Source organism: Protopterus annectens, chromosome 1.part0 (genome assembly GCF_019279795.1).
Source record: "Protopterus annectens isolate FY-2018-M chromosome 1.part0, PAN1.0, whole genome shotgun sequence".
Lineage (NCBI taxonomy): Eukaryota > Metazoa > Chordata > Ceratodontiformes > Protopteridae > Protopterus > Protopterus annectens.
In genome coordinates this window covers 856,616,910-856,641,370 of record NC_056725.1, presented here as the reverse complement: position 1 = coordinate 856,641,370, position 24,461 = coordinate 856,616,910, and the positions used below count along the sequence as shown (strand labels likewise).

Here is a 24,461-nt window from a genome sequence, read left to right as displayed (position 1 = left end):
CTTTCGGCATTTCCCGGTTAGGGGTCGCCACAGCGGAACTCCGGTCCGCTAATGATTGGCAGTTGATTTTCAAGAATGCCGAGGTGCCAGCTCAACATTCAACCTTCAACAAAGGCACGCCCATTTACGCATGTCTTTCGAACGCCCACCCAACCACGGGGAGGACATGCAGACACCACACAGAAGAAACTCCCCACACTCCAGCCAGGAATCGAATGGGAGAACCTCTTGCTGTGAGGCAACAACGCTACCGCTGCACCACCGCAGAATAGATCACTTGCAATGCATATGTGAAATAAGCCTAAATTGTAGTATGTATTTATAACAGTTTGTCTTTGCTGTGGACCTTGTTCATACAGTAGGGGAGGGTTTTAACCCCCTACTAATTGTACGTTGATTACCAATGTTAAGTTTTCATTGTTCCAAAGATTTCCAGCATTCCCTTGAAATGTGTGTTTTTGACATAATGATTATAAATTGTTTTCTCCTCAATTTGACGCTTCTCTTTAATACAGCTTTCCCGACTGACTAAAAAATCAGACTCCAATATCAAGAAAGAGAATCAAGCGTAATACGATGCCGTAGGTGTCCCCTGACAACAAAATACTCCAGCATAAAGGGGATAAGACCTATAAAAACTTCTTACAAGACATCAAGCATAATACGATGCCCTAGGTGTCCCCTGACACCAAAATACTCCAGCATAAAGGGGATAAGACCTATAAAAACTTCTTACAAGACATCAAGCATAATACGATGCCGTAGGTGTCCCCTGACACCTAAATACTCCAGCATAAAGGGGATAAGACCTATAAAAACTTCTTGCAAGACATCAAGCATAATACGATGACGTAAGTGTCCCCTGACACCAAAATACTCCAGCATAAAGGGGATAAGACCTATAAAAACTTCTTACAAGACATCAAGCATAATACGATGCCCTAGGTGTCCCCTGACACCAAAATACTCCAGCATAAAGGGGATAAGACCTATAAAAACTTCTTACAAGACATCAAGCATAATACGATGCCCTAGGTGTCCTCTGACACCAAAATACTCCAGCATAAAGGGGATAAGACCTATAAAAACTTCTTACAAGACATCAAGCATAATACGATGCCCTAGGTGTCCCCTGACACCAAAATACTCCAGCATAAAGGGGATAAGACCTATAAAAACTTCTTACAAGACACCAAGCATAATACGATGCCATAGGTGTCCCCTGACACCAAAATACTCCCGCATAAAGGGGATAAGACCTATAAAAACTTCTTACAAGACATCAAGCATAATACGATGCCCTAGGTGTCCCCTGACACCAAAATACTCCAGCATAAAGGGGATAAGCCCTATAAAAACTTCTTACAAGACATCAAGCATAATACGATGCCGTAGGTGTCCCCTGACATCAAAATACTCACGCATAAAGGGGATAAGACCTATAAAAACTTCTTACAAGACATCAAGCATAATACGATGCCCTAGGTGTCCCCTGACACCAAAATACTCCAGCATAAAGGGGATAAAACCTATAAAAACTTCTTACAAGACATCAAGCATAATACGATGCCGTAGGTGTCCCCTGACACCAAAATACTCCAGCATAAAGGGGATAAGACCTATAAAAACTTCTTACAAGACATCAAGCATAATACGATGCTGTAGGTGTCCCCTGACACCAAAATACTCCAGCATAAAGGGGATAAGACCTATAAAAACTTCTTACAAGACATCAAGCATAATACGATGCCCTAGGTGTCCCCTGACACCAAAATACTCCAGCATAAAGGGGATAAGACCTATAAAAACTTCTTACAAGACATCAAGCATAATACAATGCCCTAGGTGTCCCCTGACACCAAAATACTCCCGCATAAAGGGGATAAGACCTATAAAAACTTCTTACAAGACATCAAGCATAATACGATGCCCTAGGTGTCCCCTGACACCAAAATACTCCAGCATAAAGGGGATAAGACCTATAAAACCTTCTTACAAGACATCAAGCATAATACGATGCCCTAGGTGTCCTCTGACACCAAAATACTCCACCATAAAGGGGATAAGATCTATAAAAACTTCTTACAAGACATCAAGCATAATACGATGCCCTAGGTGTCCCCTGACACCGAAATACTCCAGCATAAAGGGGATAAGACCTATAAATACTTCTTACAAGACATCAAGCATAATATGATGCCATAGGTGTCCCCTGACACCAAAATACTCCCGCATAAAGGGGATAAGACCTATAAAAACTTCTTACAAGACATCAAGCATAATACGATGCCCTAGGTGTCCTCTGACACCAAAATACTCCACCATAAAGGGGATAAGACCTATAAAAACTTCTTACAAGACATCAAGCATAATACAATGCCCTAGGTGTCCCCTGACACCAAAATACTCCCGCATAAAGGGGATAAGACCTATAAAAACTTCTTACAAGACATCAAGCATAATACGATGCCGTAGGTGTCCCCTGACACCAAAATACTCCCGCATAAAGGGGATAAGACCTATAAAAACTTCTTACAAGACTGAACTCCAAAAGAGCATCAAAACTTTAGATAACCCTGCAATCTTACCAATATATATATATATATTCAGCATAGATAAAATCTGCTGCTGCTTAATCTTCTTTCACCCTTGTCTAAAATCCTTGAGAAATACATCCACTTTCAACTAACTAAATATATACTTGACAAAAATCTACTCTGTCCTACCCAGCACGACTTCAAACTAAACCACAGCAGGAACACTGCATTAATCAATTTCATAAATATCATTAATCAAAAACACAACACAAACAATATTGTAACCACACTATTCTCAGATTTACCAAAAGCCATTGATACTGTCTCCCATGACAAGCTACTGTTCGTGTTGGCATTACTAGCCTATCCCATCATATGCTCTCTTGGTTCCAAAGGTACCTGTCAGAGTGTGTGTGTGTGTGTGTGTGTGTGTGTGTGTGTGTGTGTGTGTGTGTGTGTGTGTGTGTTGCACATGTATGATAGATTGCTGGGTTTATGAAAAAAAAAACTTTTTTATCTTGGTTTCTTTTGTCCCCACTCCAAAGAGTTTGAAAAAATGTTAACAAATATGTTTATCAAAAGGGATAGGATCCAAATATTGATCCTTGTGGTATACCACAGCTTGGAATCTATCTAACAAGGGGTTCAGTAGCTAGTGTTTCCCAACCAAGGCTTGCCTTTACATGATTTTGTGTGTATCAGATTGACAGACTCATTCATAAACGTTCATCATACTAAACCAACTTCTCAACTATGACTGCACCCAGAAGTTAAAACAAAGCAGCTATTGCTTGAGTGTTAAGACTGAAAAAAAAACTACTTATATACAAGCTACAAAAAAGTGCCTCTGTCTACTAGACAATGTGAAAAATTCTGAAAAAAAATCAAATTAAGTCTTAAATTAGTTAACTGTGCCACTGTGGCTTTCACTTCTATCAAAAGACCCTCGTTTCACATCAATAAATTTAACACTTACAGTTTTGACAGAATATCATTGCCTGCTGCCCACAGTGTCACATTCTGAAGGTGGCCTACTATTTTAGGGAGGCACCTTAGGCATGTACCTTATACAAAATTAAAGGAAGTCAAGATCTTCATTTCTACGTAGAAAGGAAGTACAGGGCAGCCAGGTGCTGGCAAAATTAAAGTCAAGGTCGCCAAGTGCAATTTTCTTTACTTTTCTTATTTTTCCATTCTGTTTACATAAATAATAAATTAATTATTTGGCACCTCCTACAAGCTGGAACTTGGGGCGGCTGATGCATTTGCCTCGCCGATTGTATGACTTTGATGTACAGAGAATGAAATGGCAACCCTAGGAATTGCCAGTAGGTTTTTCTGCCATGTGAGACTGACTATGTAAGCAAGTTTTTGTTGTGTGTGTGTGTGTGTGTGTGTGTGTGTGTGTGTGTGTGTGTGTGTGTGTGTGTGTGTGTGCACGTGTGTGTGTGTGTGTGTGTGTGTGTGTGTGCGTGCGTGTGTGTGTGTGTATGTGTGTGTGTGTGTGTGTGTGTGTGTGTGTGTGTGTGTGTGTGTGTGTGTGTGTGTGCGTGTGTGCGTGTGTGCGTGTGTGTGTGTGTGTGCGCGTGTGTGCATCCTGCAGTGGGCTGGTGCCTTGCCCGAGATTAGATTGTCTACCTTAATCTCACTGAGTGCCAAGATAGGTTCTGGCTTTCCCCTAACCATGAATTAGACTAAGCAGGTAATTATTGAATAAATGAATGGATATATCTGATACTTGCAAAAAAAAAAAAGTGATTTTCTCAGATTTGCAAGCAACTAAAAGACAAAATGATTATATTGATTAAAGTCTGTCATGCACATGGCTCACTATGTACTCCCATAGGTGAATGCCTTTGGTGCTGTTTGTAACAAGACAAAAAGATAAAAGGTAATCAGAGAAGACTGTGGTACATTTTACATTTTATTTCATTTCCCTTGCTCTCTTTCTGGTAACTCCCACTTATATTCAGAAGGGGAGGAATATTAGCTTGGAAATGAGGAAGAAGCTTTGAGTGTATGTGTGCATGTCTTTGTATTCTTACAGAAGTACAGGCTATAAATTAATCACACTTTTAATTTGCAGTGTGGATGGCAACTCACACGGTCTTTACAGTTCAGTGAAAGGATACTAAAAGTGAAAAATGTCAACAGCAGAAATGGAAGAAAGGATACGTTTGTATGAAGAACGTATTGCAAAATTTCAGAACAAGAAGCCTGAGGAATTTATCATGGAGTATAAGGGTTACCAATATCCTGTTACTCTATGCAGCTTGGACACTTTCAAGGCACTTGAGACCTTTGAAGCAAGGAGGGAAGATGTAATGTTGGTGTCTTACCCTAAATGTGGTAAATACATAATTTTTTTAATGAAATTATGAAGTCAATGTGTTCAAGTCATGTAATGGGATACACTGTAGAGTATTTGCTTTTGTGATTATTTTCCCCATTAATAGCATTACTGCTTTCATGAAAAACATCTAAATTGAGATTGCTTCTGCACCCATTTTGATAAAGTTTACAAACTATTAGTAAACAAATAAAATCAAATCAGTGGCTAATTATAGCTTGTGCTTCTAAAGCTGCACAAAAAATGTCAGTATGCCAACAGAGTGTTACATTTTGCCTCATCTATAATTCAGATAATGCTCTGGGGTGTGTTTTTCTCATGCACTTACTATAAACTCTCATCTAAAAGACATGGTTGTAGTGTGAGGTTATCGTGAACTCACAATGTTACCCGTTGCTTGAAGCTCATTGTTAAGGCAGCAGTATTCACTAATATCAGTAAAAGTTCAAAATTCACTTCTTGAAACAGTAAAGAGATGGTGCTTCATTGACATTAGCTTTTTTGCACATGAAACTGCAGTGAAATACGTAGAAGAAAATTAAGAGTATTACCTCCATTTCGATTTTTGTCTTTTCTCTTACTGATAATATGCCCACACAGTTATGTGCCTTTTATGCTTTTCCTTTACTCTCTGCCCTTTAGGAAATAAGGTAGTAGGGCATATACTTCATTTGCAACAGGGCTCAGGGGAATTAAGTGTCACAGGATACAAATGTACAACTGAATAGATTCTGATAAATCAGTGATTCCGAAACTGTGGTTCGTACGATAAATTCTATAGGTCTGTGAGTTCAGGCCTTGCACCCAACTGGATTTCAGACTTCTGCATCATCTGTTAGTTTAGGGCTTGTGACTGACCTTGTGTATTAAAAAAAAAAAAAGGCTGCGCCACTCGCCCTCAATTAAAAAAAAAAGAAAGAGAATTCCCTGTCTGTGGCTGAGAAGCTTAATTTCCAAGAAGAAGGAACAACTTCCACGTTTGTGGCTGAGGCTGAGCATGGCTCGCTTGTCCTATGTTTTCTGCCTGGCAATTGGGACTTGGAGGGAAATTTAAACAACTGTTGTTCCCTCCAAGTAAGACAGTTAAAGTCGCGGAGTTATGCTGGTTGCTGTATGCTTTGCATCTCTCCCTTTTGCCAGCTATTAATTAATAGAAACATAAAATTGTGTTTTTCTGGCAAATCCCTGGCAAATTATTGAGGACTGAAGTCAGAAAGTAATGGCAGAAATTTGATCTTTAGACTTCATATCCCTCAGAAAATTCATACCAATATAAAATGTGTTGTCCTATCAACTTTCTAAGTTTCTAAGAGCAATATTTAAAATGTGTCCCTAGCTTTGGGCCTCCCCCGCATTATGACAGGTTTTGTCCAGAGGTTAAGAGGTATAGTGTGTGTGTGTGTGTGTGTGTGTGTGTGTGTGTGTGTGTGTGTGTGTGTGCTTAAGAGGGAGATGGCATACCCCTCAACTGTCCAGGTTTTTGCAGAATCTCCAGATTTTTGCCCCATATGTTCGTCTGTTCCTCATAAAAAGGATTGAAGCTGCTAAATAATTTGAGTTTTAGACTTCAAAAGCTTTAGATTAGAAAAATGCATACTAACACAAATCCTGTTATTCTAGCAATTTTCTAAGTTCACGACAGCAATATTTATAATCTGTCCCTATTTATTTTAGGGTTTGTCCAGATTTCTTGCACTAAGAGGTTGAGGTGTATGTGAGAGTGAAATTCCCTAGTGAGGGTTAGCAGGTGGTTAGTAATTTGCTTATTCTCAAACCCTGTACCTGAGCTCTCTACCCCAACTACCAAACTGCTTTTTTCAAGGAACTGAGTTTCAGGTGCATTTTTCAATGAATTTCGCTTCAAGTGCATTTTTAAGTAATTGCGAACTTCAAGAGAAGAGACTTTTACTGCTGCTGTTTACAATGTGCAACTGTTTTGTTTAGCAAATGGTATCACTATTCTGGTATAACATTTTCAAGCAGTGTTAGTAGCACAACAGGTAGCAGCTTGATGCAGAAAGCTGTGGGTTCAACTTACACAGCATGCAGCTGTATTGCTGATACTGTGCTGCATTTCTGGGGATGGGGTACTGCAGTCCTGAGTATGTCCTCCTTTGGATGAGATGCCTAGTAACTACGAACCTGTTTTCACTTTGCCATCCATGCTAGATTACCAGCTTACCATTTTTTTAATGTAACATAGCAGGTAATTTATTCTTCAAAGGCATCAAGCACTGAATTTGTAGAGGAAACATTGAAATATAAAGTTGTTTGCTAGCAGCAACCTTTTCATTAGTTACAGATCTCTTTAAGGTGGAATTATTTAGATGACTTTTACTTCTGCAGAGATTGTACATATTGACTGATATTGGTGGATTGTAATGGCAGAAGTTTGAGTGGCCTTTTATGGGGTGAAATGTTCTGAATTGGGCAGTTTTGTCGTTATTGGTTCACGTTTTGTTTCATTGCTTACAGGAAAAATGTTCAAAAGTATTTAAAACATGCTGTAACAAGTGGTGCTGTATTATACAAGAGATATAATTTCATTGTTGTATATTATATTTTAATTATACAATCAGGAAGGTGAATCAAAGAAATTTTGCATGGTCCTAAAAATGTGTGCAAGGGGTTTATGACTTGAAAACAGCCTAAAGGTAAATTTAATCTGCCACTGACCAAATGCATTTTCTTGGAAGTGCCTTAATGCACTACTACACGTTCTAGAAATTAGCTCAAGTGCATGCTTAGCTCATCAGACAGTTTTAGAAGGTGGAGTCTGTTTAATTCTTAATCCTTTAAAAATGAAATTCATTTTTAAAATTCAAATGTTGCTTTATTTATATTAATAATTAATTAATATCAGTCTAAAAACACAATCCAAAATATAGGGGTCTGCCAACATTTTTCCTTTATAAAAGGGGCCCTTCAGCTTGAAAAGTTTCAGAACCATTATGATTAACCATAAAAACCATGTAATCTTTTGAGGCTGTCTGTCTGGGTATATGCTATACAACCCTCAAGTCTCAATTAACTTTCCTCTGTAGAACAGGCTTTATCTTTAACCACTTGTTGCTCATGTTTGCATTTCCTGCTATTTTTTTACCCCATAATTACTTCCTGAGGGTCAGGCCTTTATCGGTCTCTCTCTCGTGTATATCTGTCTCTCTCTCTCTCTCTCTCTATATATATATATATATATATATATATATATATGTATATATATATATATATATATATATATATATATATATATATGTGTGTTTGTGTGTGTGTATATACAGCAGTCTCAGGGAAAAATCCATTATTGTATAACTCTTGAAGGGATCACCCTCTTTAATTATTAGTTATTTCTTTCTTTGTGCCACGTGCCACATGCAACAAGTGGGCAAATAGGGGACACAGATTGCATGGTTGTGCAAAGGTACAAAACAGTGTAGTACTCAGCACATGACAGTGAGTGCATAATAATAATATGGAAATGGAAAATCCCTTGCAACTGAGGCACATGGATTATGCAGATAATGATATGAAATTTTAGGAAGTGACTCCAAACCATATAACCAGGGTGCCTGCTCTGAGGTACAAGTGTGATCTGAGCACTCATGTTTGCTGTACAGGATTATAAATATGTTAGGACTAGCAGCAGCTATTGCTGACCAGCATACATTAGTGACTGCTGTAAAAGCCAATGCCTGCTGTGGCCATTTAAATTATCTATGTTACCAAGAAGGTACTGTCAAGTGCTTTACATACAGTCACCTAGCAGACCAGGAGATAGTGCACAGGTACCATGCGGAGATGGAGATCATGCAAGATCTAGTTAAACTTCATTGCCCACAAGTGGAATCAAAGCAGTGGGTGGCTTGCACATTACAGTGGACACAAAAGAATGTCTAGCATTAAGCATTTTAACTACAGAGACCTTCCAGTAGCCTGTAGATGACATGTTAGGGACACTGCAGGCAGCATCTTGTCATGTCTATTGCTACATCCTTGACATTATGCTGTAGCTTGTGGAGGGGCATATCTGGCTCCCCAGGACTGCAGAGGTGGGAGACACTACTATGTGAGTGTTTTACAGCTTATCTATCTCTCCGAGTTCCCTGAGAGCCATAGATTGTACACACATTGCATCAAGACCCCATCCAGGCCACAGGGGCTGAGCTACATTGGTAGGAACAGCTTTCACTCCCTTGATTGTCAGGTGGTGTGTAATATCCAAGACTTTGTATATAGCGTGTGTATGAAACACCCAGACAGTTCCCCTGTTTCATACATATGGAGTATGTTTCATCTATACCAATGGCTCAAGCAGGTAGGCTTCACACAGGGTTATCTGGATGGTGGATATACACATAAGTAGGCTACCTAGGGCAGTCCACACACATGCCATACAAACAAGGAGCAGACCGCATACAACATTGTGATAGTTTTGTGTTGTAGGTTATATCAGATATGCTTTGAAACCATGGATTATGGGCTCCATCTGCAAACCACAAACTATTGAACTTTTCCAGCCTTTGCTTTCTCCAGGACTCATGACAGGCACACTATAACGGTGGGTTACATATGTCAGTGAGTCAGTGTGTCAAGCAGTCTGTAAAAATCATCCACCTGTAGCCTTTGGCTTTCTTACCTTCATTTAGCAGCAGATTAGAGGTTCCCATACATCTGTGCACAACCCTCCATGCACACTCTGTTGCAATGGGCATCAGATCCCTGCACCCTTTCCTGCATTTGCTTTTTGGCCCAGTACAGTGGTACCTACCATTACACCATATCCACTCACAGTGTGTTACCATGACTACCATGTTGTGCAGGGCGAAGGTGGTCTTCATGTCCCTTGTGTGCTGTCCTTCCTTAGGCACCAAATGCTCATAGTTTGCCCCATCATGACAGCTGAGCATGAACAGTGTTTTGCTGTTATACTGTGTTTCCATTTACCCCCCCCCCCCCCCCTCCAAGTTATCTGACTCACTGTTACTGTCATCCATCACAGGTATGATTTACATTATTATGCAACTTTTCTTCTTCAGAGTTTTTATATCCACTTCCAAAGTCTGTACGTGTTCTCATCCAAAATGACACATATGATTTATATTATACTAATAAGGGCATTGTAGAATGGCGTTTATGCAAATTAGCCCGTTTTATATCACTATCTCTGAATCACATCTGAAATGCACCATAATTGCACTACCAAGCCTATCTGGAGCTAGCCATGCTTGGCACAGCTCTAATGAAGCAAGTGAACAATATGCTCATGCACACAGCCTGTGTAGGCCATAGCACCATTGTACTGTGCCATGGAAATATGATAGTGCCTGGTTGATGGGCTACATTGTACATCATGTAATGCCTAAATGCATATCCTTGAGTTTGGTGCTACCACTTTGTTCATCATATGAACTGGTGTAGTACTCATGACTTCCCCAGGCACAGCTGAGTGCAGGGCTCCTGCATGGTGTGCAAGGCAAAGGAATATATTCTTGTTCTTCCTGCATAAGGACTTCTCTGAGTGCCTGGTCTGTTGGTACAGTGACCCCTTGTATAAGGCTGATGCCTGCCATGAGCTTGCCAGGTTGATGAGTGATGCCACTGGAATCATCCATTCTGATAAGCAGTGCCAGCACTAGTACAGCAGCATGAGGCAGAGCCACCCTAAACTCTTTCAACAGTGGGAGGAAAAGGTTAAAGAGAGGGAGCTGGATTTGTATTGTAAGCATCCCCCTTCTTATTTTATTACTTGTCATATCTGTGTGATGGGTGTAATTTCCTTTACAGCTCCTGAAGAGTGAGAACAGAATATGGCAGGATGTCACAGAAAGTGGATGAAACTTTCTTGGCAGCAGGGTATGTATCCCATTTATAGCACTTCACTGTGTAACTGCAGCTATATGTGTACCTTATGTGTGTACTAATTTGTCCTCTGTTTTGTCCTTCTGTAGGTTCAGTTGTGGCCAAAGTCATGGGCTGTTGGTAGTTCCCTAAGCATGGTCAGCCAATGCCTCTGGTGCAGGATCAAGAGTGGTCGCTAAGTCTGCCTCTCAGCAGTGGATTGTTGGTCATCCTGCTTAGTGTCACCTGAAGAGATCACTGGTGGCCTTCATGGCCACTTCCTATAAGAGGCCATAGGCTTTTCTTCTGACAGTGGCTCAGAGGGGTGTCCTCTTATCTCCAATCATCAGTTGCAGATGCTGGTGTCCTCTGACGTTTACTGACAATTAGATGCTTACCTCAGCAGCTTATGGAGCAAATTGTCAAATTATATGATTCACAAGTCACCACCACTGGGTCACCAAAGGGGCAGCCTGCCCATGACATTTTTATGGAGGTGACTGATGGCTTGATGTTACCCTCTTGGCTGATCTGGCACACATTCATAGCCCCTACCCTACCCTATCCACATCAAGATGCACCCCTCTCTACTGGGTCATTCCTGCTACTTTGTCTGTTGTCTAACTCTCCATCACCAGCTATCCACCATCTATTAATCTGAGTCCATCTTGAATTATTCCTATTATTTTTGTGTATGTCACCCCTGTCTGTCTGTGTCTGCATTTTATGTTTGTTTGATTCCCTTTACTGCCTTCTCTTATTCCTCTATCCCTTCACAAACTGTTTCTCACTTTATATCTACCCCCACAGCTTCTTCTTCTTCTTTATACATTAAAAGTGGGTCTTTCTACCCCTATAAAAACTGACCCTTTTGGCATTCCAACTTGTCATTTCATATGGTGACCCTTGTATGTTTTTCTCTACTTGCTGTTTTCCATGTCCTACTTTCCTATCTCTCCTCCTTTTCACTCCATTCCATTGTTGAACTGAGACACTTAGGGGGCTGTCTCGAGGGGTAGCTATGTGGTGCCTCTTTATGTGTGTGAGGCTGCATGGACTGTGCTGCACTAACCTACCTTTACAGTGATGTCTGCCATATTGAGCACATGCATGTCTGTAGTACTGCTTATTTACCATGTTAACCTAGTGCAGCTCTTTCTCCTACATGGCAGCTGTGTTTTACTGTGCAGTCCTTTCCACAGTATGTCACCACTATGGTGGGACTAATACATAAGTGATTAGCATTGGGCGATATCACACTACATACTTCATAACATTTAGCAATGCACAGGCATGTAGCACTTGTCTGTGAATCTCAGCCAGTGACCATGGCACATAAAATACTACTTCTGATGTGATTCCAGCAATGCTAGTTGGGTATTTTCATGGGGTCACTGTGAAAGTAGAACACAAATCACCAAACTGCATTGCCAAAAAGAGTGTTCTTTAAAGTATAATTTGTCAAGGTACCAAGAGAAATTTCGGTACAAAGCCACCTGTATTTAGAAATACAGTGTAATATCTGTAGTTATTATAGCAGTTGTATTCCTCTCTCAAGATGCAGCATTTATGCCCCAGTCCTATCCACCATCTGGACTAGACATAGTATTGAGAATGCTCTGTTAATGCACAAGATCAGTGCAGATATTTGATTTTGAATCTGCTTGATCTCACATCAACATCGGACACAACAGACCACAAAATCCTTTTGAAGCATCTCTGATATTACTTTACTCTCACATGTGTGGTCATGGATTGGTTTATATGCTACTTTTCCTGGCTGACCACAGAGGGCTATTTCTGGCACAAATTGTTCTTCTCCATGCACACCCAATTGTTGTGTATGACAAGGCTTTATTCAGGGTCCTGTATGGGGCTTTGTATATATGTTACTATTGCATGTCTTTATCTGGGGGAAGCCTATGTTATTTATTTCTTTTTTAGAAAGGGTGGTGGGGAAGCCATACTTTACAAGTCTACCATATCTGTCAGCATAGACACCCAACAACTACCCAAGTTCAATAATGCTGAAATTCTTATCTCAAAACTACAAATTGATAAAAACAAAAATGTAAACATTGTCTGTGTCTTCATTTCCCAGGAAGGAACACAGAAGCCTTAGAAGACTTCTTATATTGGTTATCCAATAACTACCCCCAAGAAAAAAAATGTTCTTGGGGATTTCAACATTGACTGGAACATTTGCTCTTGTGAAACCTCCACAACCCACATAAACCTCTATGGATTGGTCAAATCATAACCTCCCCCACCAGGACAGGAAAACACAATAACAAGGAAAGTACCCTAGACTGGATACTTGTCAATACCCATCTTCAGTCTTATAAATCAGGCACTTTGCCTGATGACCTAAGTGACCACTGTCTCACCTATGTAATCAAGCTCAAAGTAGACTGCTCCTACCAACCCACCTATAGAACATTAAGAAACAACAAGAATTTTATTCTCACCAAATTTCAAAATGAACTTAAGGCATGCAACTGGTCAGTACTAAAATGTCTCCCCCTAGATGAAGCAGTAACATACTTTCACACCAAATTCCTTGCTATTCTTAACTCCCATGCTCCCAGCTGCTCTATTAGAACCAACGTTAATATTGCACCATAGCCTTCTAAAGATACCAAAACCAAAATTTCACTCAAAAACAAAGCATGGGCCACCTACTGAAAAACAAAAGCCCCACTTGATCAACTAAGATTCAGACAGCTAAGGAATGACACCAAAAAATACATAACCTTAGACAAAAACAACTACTACTACCATCTACTGCAAAAACACCAAAACAAACCTCAAACGTTTTGGGCAGGAATAAACAAACTACTCCACCCAGGCCAAACCACCACTCCACCCCCCCCCCCCCAGCTTCTCAACAAAAATCCCCAGTAGACATTGCTAATAATTTCAACAGCTTCTTCACAGAGACTATCCAATCTCTAGTCAGCCAACTCTCTCCCAATGGCCCTAATTCTAATGTAGCCACACCCAGTACCCAAACATACTTTACCTTCCTACCTATTCCTACTCAACTTATTCATGCCCTACTTAAGAATCTAAGACTCACCACCTTGGCTGCCGACCTCCTCCCAGCAGACTATCTGCAAAAGGCTGCTGACACCATAGCATACCCCATCTCAATCTTGATCAACAGAGCTATATCTGAAGCTACTGTACCCACTATATGGGAAATATCCTGTGTCATACCTCTCCATAAAGGAGGCAGTTCCACTGAACTGTAAAACTTTAAACCCATAGCTATTCTGTCACCTCTAGCTAAAATTATGGAGAAGTATGTACACATACAGCTCCTGCACTACCTCACACAGAATAAGCTGTTGTCCCACTTTCAGCATGGCTTTAAGCCACACCACAGTACTACTTCTGCCCTTCTCTCTTTCTCTAACATCATTAACTACAACCGCCATAATAACAAACTATCCTCAGCACTCTTTCTAGATCTATCCAAGGGTTTTGACATGGTTGACCACAAAATGCTTATAAATACCTTGAAGGCCTTCTCCTTAAGCAACCATGCACTCTAATGGTTTCAGTCCTACCTGCAGGGCAGGTATCAGGCAGTCCTATGGCAGGACAAGCTATCATCTTGCCTACCCATCACATTAGGAGTCCTCCAGGGCTCTATACTGGGACCTCTTCTTTTCTCCATCTTTATCAACAACCTTCATTCAGTCATCCCAGATGCTACCTGCATTCAATATGCAGATGATTCCACCTTGATTTGTTCTGACACCTCACCAGCTAATTTATTCACATTAACCCAAAATACCTTTAATACAGTGGAAAAATGGCTGTCCAGTTAACATCTAATCCTAAACCACAACAAAACTAAGCCACTCCTCTTCTCCCCCACATGCAGGACCCCCCTGCCATCCTTCAACATAACCGCTAACAATGGCACTATCATCTCCCCAAAACCCCAAACAACTACTGGGTGTCATAGTTGACAACAACCTGAAGTTTGATGTGCATATCAAACTATCAAAACCATTAATAAAAATACTTGGATATCTTTACAGAATCAAACCTTTCTTTACTCCACTTGCTAGAACTGCAATTGCCCTTTCCCATCTACTATCAACTCTTCTCTATGCCTCACCTCTATTCTCCAACTTAAACAAAACAGATCTTAATAAACTATCATCCTGCTATAACCACATTGCCAGATTTGCTACTGGCACAGCCTACCAGACACACCACTGTCACAACCTAAATCGCCTAGGATGGCTTGAACTGCCTAGTCTCCTGCAGTTCAACCAGCTAATAGTGGTACATAAAGTCCTTTAACAACCAGAAAATACACCTGGACTAAAAAATATTATCCGCCCCTACACCAGCACACGGCTACTGTAATTATCCACTAGACTCCTAGTTCAAACATACAAATCCAACTACTCAGCTGGGGACTCTCTGTTTGCCAACTCTGTTGGAAAAACATGGAACAGGCTCCCAGATGACTTGACCCTAGAACCCTCACTAACTCGATTCAAAAACAAACTCAAGAAATACTTCAAAACTCATTAGTTATGTCCTTGCACTAATCCCGACTAGTGACATCCCTATTTCTTAGGTGCCTTATCTTCAACTACTTCTAACTTTTTTCTACCACTCCATTTCAGGAAGCGTCAATTGTATAACTGCTGCTCAGTGTGTCTTAAACCTGAATGTAATGTTATGCATATATAACTTTGAAAATATTATTATGTTTTGTAAAGTGTTTTATAATAAGTTAGTACTATATGTGCTAAATGCTGGTATTGCTTATAACTGCAATCTGCTTAAAACTAGCATTTACTAAATGTTCAATGTGTATTATTATCTTGGAGCTTTTCTTCCCGGGCCTCCGCTGAAAATCGATGTATATCCAGTCTAACTATCCCGGTCAACAAATGTAAAATAAAATAAATAAATAATAAATGAATAAATATTTTCTTTGCATTTGTTTACTGCAAAAGAAGAATTTGCTTTATCTGATTATATGATTTGGGAAGGAAAATAAGTAATTGGTCTTTTTTTGGGGGGGTGGGGGTGTCACTAAGCAATTGAGAGTTATGTAGCCAGGATTCAATGGATGCAAAGGAATTATTGAGTAATTTGTTGGAGCTGTGTTAAATCTGAGGTAGAGCATATGCATGTGGTATCATTTATGTACTGAATAAGGCTTGTGTATTTTGTTGCAGTGTGTGCTCAGGAAGATATTAAAAAAATAATGGACCTCAAATGGACTCTTGTGATATTCTAACATTAATAGGAAGAAAGAATGAGTATTCTGATTGTCACATACCTGATTGAAACCAGAGAGATAGCTGTGAAACTTTCAAGGGTAGCTTGAGAGAGGCCTACTGTGGAAAGTTTTTGTAGTAAATTGTAATGTGAGATGGTATCAAAAGCTTTTGACAAGTTTAGAAATAGAAATGAGTCCAAGCTGCCAGTTTCAATTTTGGCTGATGGTATTGTCAAACATAAGTTCTGCAGTGGTTGTGCTGTGGTTTGGGTAAAAGTCATGCTGAGAGGGGGAGCAGAACCTCAAAGTCCAAGAGCTGCTGAATACGTTGTGCATGTTTTTCTAGGATTTTGGATAGTGAGGATAGTATAGTGATTTCTCTATAATCAGAAAATTCTGTAGATTTTTCACCTTTGTGAAGTGGAAGGATGCATGATTTTTTTCCAAAGTGATAGGGCATAGGACTCCCAGATATATTTATTAGATACCTGATATGCAATGACATCTAGTATTCTGAGGTATTAGGATTAAAAACAATTGTCTGCTAAAATAGCAGGTTTTAGTTTTTGAAGATGTTTTCTGCTTCTATATGTTGGGATGACTTTTAATGGGAATATGACAGTAGATGAGTGAGGTAACGGATATTTTTAGGGTTATGGGGATGTTGTTTTTAGTTAGTGCAGTTGCAATCTGTATAAATCAAGAAATGAATTGAGAAGTAATGAGAGCTGGGGGTCATTTGGAGAAGAATTTGGTTGGCCTGCTTTACCTAGGTGTGATAGGTCATTAATTTCTGTACAGAGATGTTTAGGATTGCCTTGGTGTGCTTGTTTTGACACTGGTATAGCAGTTTTTTTTTTGCTTTGATCTTAGCTTTCATGAGGTTGTAAAGTTGTCTAAATTATTGGAAAGCTTGCTGTGATTTTTAATGAAAACTATGTTTTTCAAATGAATATTTTGGTGTTTCCAGTCAGCAATTGGAAAGGATTTGTTTCAATTCTCTTTTTTTCCTAAGTGGAGCCTGCTTTTTAACTATGTTAAGGAGCACTGTTAAATTCTAGTACAGCATTTTCAAATGATAGCATGTTTAATGCGTTTTGGTTATAAGATTTTTATGTAATAATGAAAGATTCTGTGTTTAAGTTTGACAGGTTTTGTACTAGATTATAATTATGAGTCTTAGGTGAGTTGCTGGTGTGCCTGTTGGCAAACATTGGGAGATGATCGCTGAGAATATCTGGAAAGGTGACTGAGAATGAGAATTTGGTGGAGTCTGACAGGAGTACTCAGTCAAGTACAGAAGGCATGTTATTAGGCTTATTTTATCTGGTAGGAGTGTTGTTGATTTGGGTGAAACCATATAGGTTTATGGGGGAAGAAAGATAGTGTGTGACAAACAGTTGCACTTAAGATTACTTTCATATATGGGATAGTGCTAGAAACCCATTAAAAGATGTCTTTTTTGTTGAGATGTTATCTCCAGGAGGAATGTAACATGAGATTAAACAAAGGCTTTTGCAGTTATTTATTTTAAGGAAAATGACAAGCCATTTTGCATTGTTGAACTGTAAAATAAGGTGAAGGTAGAGGGATACTTCTAGAAAGTTAGAGTAGATGACCGCTATGCTTCCACCTTTTTTTTTCTTACAGCCATTTCTAATATTGTTGTAATTGGATGGGGAGATTTCTTCATCTCTTATTTCTGGTTTTAACCAGGTTTCTATAATGTAAAGGATTTTGGAAGAATGGTGGGTTATCCAAACATGGAGTTCAGTTGTTTTATAGGTTCATAGGTTCATAGGTAGGTACTGGGCTACTGGCCATAGGGCCTATATAAGTCTAGCCACAAAGGTACCCTGGCTTTCACCACCCAAGACAATTATTTTCCTGTGCCCCTGTCAAGCAGAGCCACAGAAGTGATTCCCGAGGTGAATTTCCTATTTCCCATCCAATCATCAAGACTTTTCTTGAAGAGTGCTAATGAGGAGCTTTGTTTGATATAGACAGGTAGTTTGTTCCAGACTATGGGAAGTCTTTGGGACAGGAATCTATCCCTCCAGCATGTTCTGTAAATTGTGGCAACAAGATTTAGGTCCCTAGAGCATGTAGCTCGGAGGGATTGGGATTTCTTTAAGTGGAGCATGTCCAACAGTTCTGGGTTTGACATAGCTTTGTATGTTAGACAGAGATCGCCTCTGAGTTGGTGATATACGATGGAGTACAGCTGGAGTTTTTTGAGACGGTCTACATAGGGCATCTCTTTGAGGTCGGTAATCCTCTTTGTGAGGTATTTCTGCGGTCTTTCCAGTTGTTGTAGATGTCTTGTGAGGTACATACCAAAAGGGGCATTGTACTCTATAATGGGTCTAATGAGTGACGAGTAGAGGGGAACAATGACCTCTTTTTTTCCTGGATGAGAAACCTTTTGTGATGAGGTGTGCTACGTAGAAGAATTTCCTAACTACTGTGGTGATGTGATCATCAAAGGCGAGACTACTGTTCACCTGCGTCCCAAGGTCTCTTATCACACTTTCGGTGTTAAGTAGACTACCACTTATGTGGTAGCTCATGGGTACAGAGTTTTTACCAAAGGGGATGACAGTGCACTTTTTGGCATTGAGCTTGAGGCCATGGCTTTGACACCAGGCATCTGTCTCAGTGAGGCCCTTTTGTAGGATGTCCATATCGTTAGGATTTTCACTTATGGCTCCTAGTTTTCAGTCATCTGAAAACGTCATTAGCCAAACACCTTCTGTGTTAGCCTGTACTTCAGAAAAGTAGATACCAAACAGGAGATGACCCAGGACTGAAACCTGTGATACTCCACTTGTCACTGGTCTGAAGTCGGATTTGGAGTCTGCTACTTTCACAGTGTGGGTTCTGTCAGTGAGCCAGTTGGCAACCCATCTTGTGACATAGGGATTTATACCTAGTTTTGTGAGTTTATCTATAATTCCAGAGTGGGGGATGGTGTCAAAAGCCTTGGCAAGATCTACATAGGCTGTGTGAACCACCTTACCCTCGCCTATGGCTTTGGTGACTGCTTCAAAGAAGTCTATCAGGTTTAAGAGACATGATCTGCCTTTTACAAACCCAAACTGGGTGGAGTCCAGAGTTTGGAGATTACCAATTTCTTTGTTTATAAGTTCAATGATGATACATTCCATGGCCTTGCAGACCAGGCTCGTTAGGTTAATGGGGCGGTAGTTCCTGAGGTCCGTGGTAGCTCTCCCTTTGTGGAGTGGGATAACCATCTCTGTGCGCCATTCAGTGGGCACAAAGCCTGAGGTGAGGCTATGATTGAACATGGTGCTTAGGTGGGGTGCCAGTTCATTCTGTAGTTCATGTAGAATGCAGTCTGGGATGTTGTCAGGTCCCATGGATGCTGTGTTCTTGGCTATGGAGAGTGTGGTTTTTACCTGTGCAGCTGTGATTACAGGAACTTTGTATTCTTCCGGTGTAAAGATGGGCCCTTTAGGGGGTGGGAGGTAATCACCTGTAATCACTTTAGAGCAAGTCTTAATATCCCTGTTAGAGGTTAGCACTGAACAGTGCCAGGATGTTGGCAATATCAGTTGGTTCTGTATATTTAGTGCCATTGTGCTGCAACTCAGAGCAGATCTGAGTGTTGCCATTGAGATTCTTGACATAGCTATAGAATGTTTTGTGGTTGTCTTTAGAATCAGTGGCGATTTTGTTTTCGTAATTAGCTTTGGAAGATTTTATGAGGGATCTCAGCTTCTTACTGAGGCTGACCATGGAGTTCCTCCAATCATGTGATTTTACACTTTTTTGCAACAGTTTCTTTCTTCTGTTGTAGAGTTTGTTTATGGCAGGGTACCACCAGATTGGCTTCCTTTTTTTGGAGGATAGCATCTCGGTTCTGTTAGAGATAACATGATCCAGGCACTCGTGTAAGTGCTTATAAAGTGCATTTGTGTAGGATTCAGCAGTCATATCTCTATTGTCCGTCTGCATGGGTGTCGTGAAGTTTGCCACTTCTGTCTTAAGAAGCGTGAAGTTGGCTTTGGAGAAATTTTTTATGGTAGTTTCCCTAATGGGGGGTGGGGTCGGGATGTGAATGTCTAGGGTGATTAGCTTGTGGTTAGATCTGATCAACGAGGAATTGACCTCTGGTTTGGAACACTGGTCGCCCGTGTTGGTAATGACCAGGTCTAGGATATTGCTGCCCCTGGTGGGGGTGTGGATAAGTTGATCCAAGGTGCTGGAATTTATGAATTCCAGAAAACGTTGAGCAAAAGAGTTGGTACATGAGTAGTTTTCCCAGTTAATGGTGGGGTAGTTGAAATCGCCCATTATTAGGGTGTTGGGTTGTACCCTAATATTTTCCAGTGTATCAAGAAATGAGGAGTGGGAATCCTGGGGCATGGTGGGGGATCTATAGCAAGTTACAATTTGGATTGCGGTCTTGCCCAGAGTTAGTTGCACTTGGATAATCTCGGATGCATTATGCTGAGCAACTAGCCTGGAGGTGTGGATAACTGATCCATGCACTCGTGTAAGTGCTTATAAAGTGCATTTGTGTAGGATTCAGCAGTCATATCTCTACTGTCCGTCTGCATGGGTGTCGTGAAGTTTGCCACTTCTGTCTTAAGAAGCGTGAAGTTGGCTTTGGAGAAATTATTTACGGTAGTTTCCCTAATGGGGGGTGGGGTTGGGATGTGAATGTCTAGGGTGATTAGCTTGTGGTCAGATCTGATCAACGAGGAATTAACCTCTGGTTTGGAACACTGGTCGCCCATGTTGGTAATGACCAGGTCTAGGATATTGCTGCCCCTAGTGGGGGTGTGGATAAGTTGATCCAAGGTGCTGGAATTTATGAATTCCAGAAAACGTTGAGCAAAAGAGTTGGTACATGAGTAGTTTTCCCAGTTAATGGTGGGGTAGTTGAAATCGCCCATTATTAGGGTGTTGGGTTGTACCCTAATATTTTCCAGTGTATCAAGAAATGAGGAGTGGGAATCCTGGGGCATGGTGGGGGATCTATAGCAAGTTACAATTTGGATTGCGGTCTTGCCCAGAGTTAGTTGCACTTGGATAATCTCGGATGCATTATGCTGAGCAACTAGCCTGGAGGTGTGGATATCCTTAATGAATATGGACACGCCTCCACCTTTAGTGTTCGGTCCAGGTTAGGTGGCTGAAAGGTGTGGTATGAATTATAGCCTGGTAATGCAGGGGTGCTCTCTGGAGCCTTGAACCAGGTCTCTGTCACTGCACAGATGTCGATGTTCTGCATTTTAAGCAGTGCCTCGGGTTAATGCATTTTGAGGTTTAGACTTCTAGCATTGAGTAGCATTACCCTCAGATTCTGCTTGCTTGTACCTGTTATGGTGGTGACTTTGTCATTTGAACCTTGCCTAAAAAAGGCACTATAGGGGTGTTAAGAGTCTCAGCCAGTATCCGGAATCCCAAGGGTGACAGGTGCAGGCCATCTCTGGCAAAGCATCATGGTCTGTCGATCATGTCATCCCAGGCAGACAGATACTGGATCCCCTTAGAATGACACCAGAAGCTTAGCCAATTGTTGAACTCAATCATTTTGTCCTTGTACTCTGGTATCATTCTGGGTGATGGCAGGATGCTACTCAGGGCTAGGGTCATACCTGCCTGGGCTACAAGATCGGAGAGTTCCTCCATGTCTCTTTTCATGTAGTCCAGTGAGGTACATCTCAGGTCATTCACACCAACATGGAAAATGACAGAGTCATATTTGTACTTGTTATGGAGTGACCTGAGTGCGTGCATTATGTGGTAGATCCTGCCACCCGACAGGCACATGCCAGTAACTTTCTCCTTGTTTAGCCTGGTGAGTGGAACATCAGTGTGCCTGACTATAGAGTCACCTATGACTAGAGTGTTGGGTACATTGTTATGCTTTATGGGCTATGGTTGAGTGGCACACTGAGTTTGTGGGCTATGTGTCATTTGGGTTGCATTGTGAGGTTGCTTGCATTTCTGCTTTGGAGGTCTCTGTTGCTTGAGCAGATTTTTATTGAGAGCCTCCGCGAATGTAGGTGTTTGTTTTGTGTTGCTATGTGTGTGTTTTGGTGGTGTAAGTTTTGAGGGACTATGTGATGAGTGTGGTGTGGTGCAAATGTTTACCTTCTCCTCTTGACTGTCTAGCCCAGTCTTCGGTGAAGACAGCTTTGCTTCCAGTTTGGCTATATAAGTGAATCTCTCACAGGTTGTAGTGTTGGTTGGTAGGAGAAGAGGGTTGTCTGTGTACATGAGGCAATTGCTGCATTGCCCCAAGATGGCTAGATTCATCAGGTAGACAGGAGAAAACACCGGGAGCTGACCCTTAGACATGCCTGGATAGGTGCTTATTTATTAAGTACTAAAAACTGTTTTCCTCTAGACAAGTGAGGAAAGTTGAGTGCTGTAGTAATTTGTAGCTTATTTAGTGCTTACAGCAAGTTCTGAACAAGTGCTGAGCTCAAAGAAACATATTTGAGTGCTAAAACTAAAAACTGGTTAGTTCTAAGGGAAAATTTGAAGAGCAGACTTTATGGCACCGGGAATATTTTAAACCTAGCTAACCGGCGATATATAAAGTGTATTTTTTTATATAACAGTAGGAAATGAGCAAACTGATTTAAACAAATTAACCAATTAACCAATAGAAAGCTAAAAACTGAGCCCGGTTCCAGCAGTCTTCGATCAGACAAGTTCTAACTGCACACTCCTGCCACTAGGGTGCATGTAAACCTTCTACAAAAAAGATGGTCTGGATTAGTGCTCAAGTTATACAAACAAAGCTAGATTCAGCAGGTCTGAATTTAGTCTATGCTACAGCAAACAAGGTGTACCAATTTCAGAAAGAAACAGTTCAAATAAGCAGGCACAATAAGCTTTTAACCAGAAACTCCCAGCTCAGAAGGGCAGAATCTACCCTATCCTTCCACAAGAGTGCAGACCACACCTTCTTAATGTAAAATAACTGGCCTGAAGCCCAAGTGCTTAAACCAGAACTAATACACTTTTAGAATAACAGACACTAAGCCTTCAATCAGCAACTCCCAACTTAGAAGGATGCAAGCTACCTGTCCTGCCACAACAGTGCAGACCACAAACCTTCTTAATGTAAAACAACTGGTCTGAAGCCCAAGTGCTTAAACCAGAACTAATACATTTTTACTTTGGGTAAACTTGTCGGGTGACCCCTTTTCAGTCATGACCCTGGCTCAGTAGAGCAATAATACAATAGGAGACATTTAGAACAACTCATTTTTACATATGTAATATTTACAATTGTTTAAAGTTTAATCATAGCATTTACAACAGTACAGTGTTTTAGGATTTAGTGTGACACTTAACAGCAGTAACATTACTTATTGATTGTAAAACCATTATCTCTAAAGCATTTGCAATAGGATTCAGACAGGAGAGGAATTTTAAGTATTTTTGAAGTCTTTTATGGCTTCCTGTTTTATTTGTTTCAGGTGGTAAACAATTCCAGGTAGCTCTTTCACCTGATGCAATTTGAAATCTTGGGTGAGCTAAGGTAAGTGTGTATCTTATGCACTGTCTAGAATAGACAGTTTTCTTTTTAGGGCTGTACAGTAGCTACAGTTTAGGAGTTTTAAACTTTATAGTGCTTAAGAGAAAGGTAGCCTTGTCTGTCACTGATAGCCATTTGGTATTTTTTAAGTATAGTACAGTAATGGAGTACAGGGTACGTCAGGAAGATAAAATCAGAGATTTTCTCTTCTGCAGTTTGTATTTTATTGGTATTTGGGACACTCCTGCACTGGCCAAGTAATCAGGGAGCCTCAATTCTCACTGCTGGCAACAGTGAGGGATGTACACAATGGAGTATGACAAGTACACACACAGTAAAGTACAATTTCCGTTAAGAGCACACAGAAATCACAGCCAGTATGGGGCTGGTTTTGCCCTCTTTCTCCAGATCCCCAATAAGACTCCCCACTGGCACAACTATAGGATTAAGATCTCAACTGAAGGGTCAAGCCAAGACCTCCAGCACCCTCTCTGTCCAACCAGTGCTTCGTGTCCCTGCCCAAGTAGCTGGCACGCATACACACTTTGAGATTTGATTGATATACAAATGCACAGACACTCTTGGGAAAGGCTGGCACAGGTTTACTAGCTAGGCCCCCTTCTGCCCAGATTATAAGGTAGTCATCACTGCCACCATCCCCTACTTATCAGCTACTTAAATGCCCTTTAGGGTGATCAGTCCTACTGTGTAATGTTACTATTATCCAAATGTAAGTGTGTCCAAGACTAAAGCTATTTAGGACTGGCCTGTACAGTGTCACCAAATACATATGCAAGTACTCTCAGAGCTTAAATATGTCTCACAAATATCAGCCACAAAGATAGGTTTGAATATATCTAATGATAAATAATAAAAGACCAAGACAATACTCAAACAACACAGTAACTGCAGAGTTCAGAATCACAGGAAATATTTTAAAACAACATTGCAGGA

At 40.6% G+C, this 24,461-nt stretch overlaps 1 protein-coding gene across 1 annotated transcript in view; it reads left to right on the top strand.

Moving 5' to 3' along the window:
- Positions 1-4,545: 4,545 nt before the first annotated feature.
- Positions 4,546-24,461, top strand: part of LOC122795392 (sulfotransferase 6B1-like) — a 527,554-nt gene continuing 507,638 nt past the window's right edge. Inside the window, exon 1 of the mRNA XM_044063681.1 lies at positions 4,546-4,886. Within this exon, the coding sequence (XP_043919616.1) occupies positions 4,682-4,886 (205 nt within the window). The 5' untranslated portion in view covers positions 4,546-4,681. The remainder of the gene's footprint in view (positions 4,887-24,461) is intronic.